This window comes from Tenebrio molitor, chromosome 6, assembly GCF_963966145.1.
Source record: "Tenebrio molitor chromosome 6, icTenMoli1.1, whole genome shotgun sequence".
NCBI classification, from domain to species: Eukaryota; Metazoa; Arthropoda; class Insecta; order Coleoptera; family Tenebrionidae; genus Tenebrio; species Tenebrio molitor.
In genome coordinates, this window is record NC_091051.1 from 20,715,608 (window position 1) to 20,718,421 (window position 2,814).

The 2,814-nt window shown below is 34.7% G+C and overlaps 1 protein-coding gene across 1 annotated transcript; it reads right to left on the bottom strand.

Moving 5' to 3' along the window:
- Positions 1–357: 357 nt before the first annotated feature.
- LOC138133294 (uncharacterized) lies at positions 358–1,330 on the bottom strand. The gene has a single exon (XM_069051156.1). It carries the CDS (start codon positions 1,328–1,330, stop codon positions 380–382), a length of 951 nt encoding a protein of 316 aa, XP_068907257.1. The 3' UTR covers positions 358–379.
- Positions 1,331–2,814: the final 1,484 nt, after the last annotated feature.

The following is a 2,814-nucleotide window of genomic DNA, read 5'->3' on the forward strand; positions in this document are numbered from 1 at the left end:
TGCAAAAATGTACTGAAATCCCCTGAAGGTGAACGATATATCATAATAACAACTAGATTGAGTGTAGGGAAGTAAATTCCAGATAACTCACAATCTTTTTCTATAGACAGGTTAGCAATCCAGGTCAGGGATCTGCAATCCACATTGTTCTTCACCATCTGAAGTACACCACCATGGATATGATTGATTCTTGTAAAAGAGGAGATAGTATTGAAACCAGGTAGACGAGTAGTGTTCATCTGATCAACAGTCAACCAATGTTCGCAAAGACATATGCAGTCCACGTTTTTATGATTGAGAGAAGCTTCTAATAAGTTCATTTTATTTCTGAGACACTGAATGTTGTAGAAAATGATTTTAAAATTTTGATCATTTTTTATTATGTTGCCAGACGATCCGAGTTCCTCTTCGGGAAAAAATATCTATTAATTGATATGCCTTGGGGCCAAATTTGCGGATCCATAACTTTTTCCAATTCGGAAGCGGGGAGTGAGATCCTGAATGATGAGTATACTTCTGGTCTTTTAGACTTCAATTTTTCGCAGGAAGAAATAGATATTACAAAAGGTCGTAGATATGCTTGTAGTTTCTCAGCTTCAGTGTCAGGTGACAATCTGGAGACATGTAAATGGACGTTTTTCGGAATACTCGATAAGGTGCTAGTAGCTGTTGAGGAACCAATTAACGGTTTACTACGCATTTTATTTTTTTCGATTGGATTTGAGGGAATGGTTGGAGGTTTTTTTGATTTCTTCCTCTCGACTAATATAAAATCATCATCTTTCAATTCCTTAGGGACTTGAACTTTGTTCTGACTGTTACCGCCTGTATTGTCTTCTTTAGAAATTTTTTCGGTAATTAATTGCGTAGTTATCTTATTGGTTTTATTGGTCGACGCTATTTCATTGTTTTCTTTGTCACCTCGGTTGGTGGTGCAGGTGGAATCGTTGAAAACAACTTTTTCTTGCATTTTATCTATGATGTTTTTTAGCTTCAAGTTATCTTTTAGCAACTCAATTTCTTCTTGTTGTGTGTGAATAATAATGTCCTTTTGCTGGATTATGACATCTTTATGTTCCATGAGAGATTTTAAATACCTGATCTCACCACGTAATAGGTTGATATCATCTTCAGAACCGAGAGGTTCTGTATCATTAACTTCGGATGCTGCATCCATAACTTCACCATCTTCACAACAATTGATTTGGTTTTCATTTATAGTTTTAATTCGTTTAATGAGTTTAGCACAACCTATGTGATAAACTGAATTACAAATTATGCACTTTAGACCATTGTTGGTCACTCTTTTACACTTTTTGCACTCAGGCATGCCGCTTGCGATCTTTACCGTGTGCCGGCGCACCTTAATATAATTTAGAAGCTACAAAATTAGAAAAAATTACTCGAACGCGACTACTTACCTCGAATGGAGTTTTGCGAACTGTGGATAGACAAAATTAATGAAAATCCAAATATTAAAAATTATTTGTTTTTTACCGACGAAAAAATGTTTACATTAGACGGAAAAGTTCATACTTTTCCAGAACAGACAGAATTGCAGAATATGGGCAAGAGAAAATCCATATGTGATAGATGAGGTACACACCCAATGGCCCCAAAAATTAAATGTGTGGTTGGGGGTAATAAGCAATCATTTAATTGGTCCATTTTTCATCGATGGACCTTTAAATGGGCAAAAATATTTGGATTTGCTAAGAGAGCATGTTTTACCAGCGTTGGAGGATATTAGACCGTTACATCAAATAATCTTCCAACAAGATGGAGCTCCTCCCCATTCAACGAGAAAAATAGCACATTTTTTAAACCAAAATTTCCCGCGCGGTTGGATAGGCAGGTACGGGACTTTCAAGTGGCCACCTAGAAGCCCCGATTTAACGCCATTGGATTTTTATTTGTGGGCATACATAGCACAAAAAATTTTTGATAATGTTAGAAATAAGCCTGAAACCCTGGAGGAACTGAAAAACAGAATAACTGAAGCCTGCCGTTTTATAACCGTTAGGCAGTTACAAAATGTTCGACGAAATTTTTATGATCGTCTTGGTTACTGTCTTGCAACCTATGGAAGACAGTTTGAACAATTTATGTAATGAAAATTGAAAAATAATTAGTAGTTTAATATTGTTGTAGCATTTTATTTATTTTGATGTACATAATTATGATTTCCATGTTTTATGTTTATGAAATAAAACTGCACATTTTTCAAAGTTTATCCCATTCAATCATTTTTTTATCTGAGAAGGTGTCTATTGAAAATGATTACTCTTTGACGTTTGTTGAGTTTACATTATATCAGCCTACTTGGCAAGCCACGTGATAAATTTAATAAACCTATTTTTGCTCTAATTCCGTGATTATTTTATTTTGTAGGATGGGCCAAACTGAAATTGATTTATAAAATACTAATCTAAAATTCTGCCAAATTTCACTTAAAAATTCCGACTAAACTTTTTAGCATGTAAATCCCTATGGCCAGCGTTAAAAAAAGGCACTGTAAAATTTGTTTCAAAATCAAAAATCCACCAACATTGCATTCTACCTCGAAAAGACAACCGACAACGGCGCCAACTTTTGTTTTTAGTGTGTTTGCAAGTGTCGGAAAAAGTGGGGTTATGAAAGAAAACTGTTGACAGTCGTTTTGGTCGTAGTTTATTGTGTTTTTTTATTCTCAATTTTATTATTTCACTCAAAAGGTATGATATGATAGCTACCACCTTTTTGTACATAATAATTATTTTCTGTTACATAATAAACTCAACAGTTCCATGTCAAATTTTGACGGGATGTTGAGCC

Excerpts from the sequence above, each read along its gene's own strand:
- LOC138133294 (XM_069051156.1), bottom strand. The coding sequence starts at position 1,330 with ATGCCTGAGTGCAAAAAGTGTAAAAGAGTGACCAACAATGGTCTAAAG.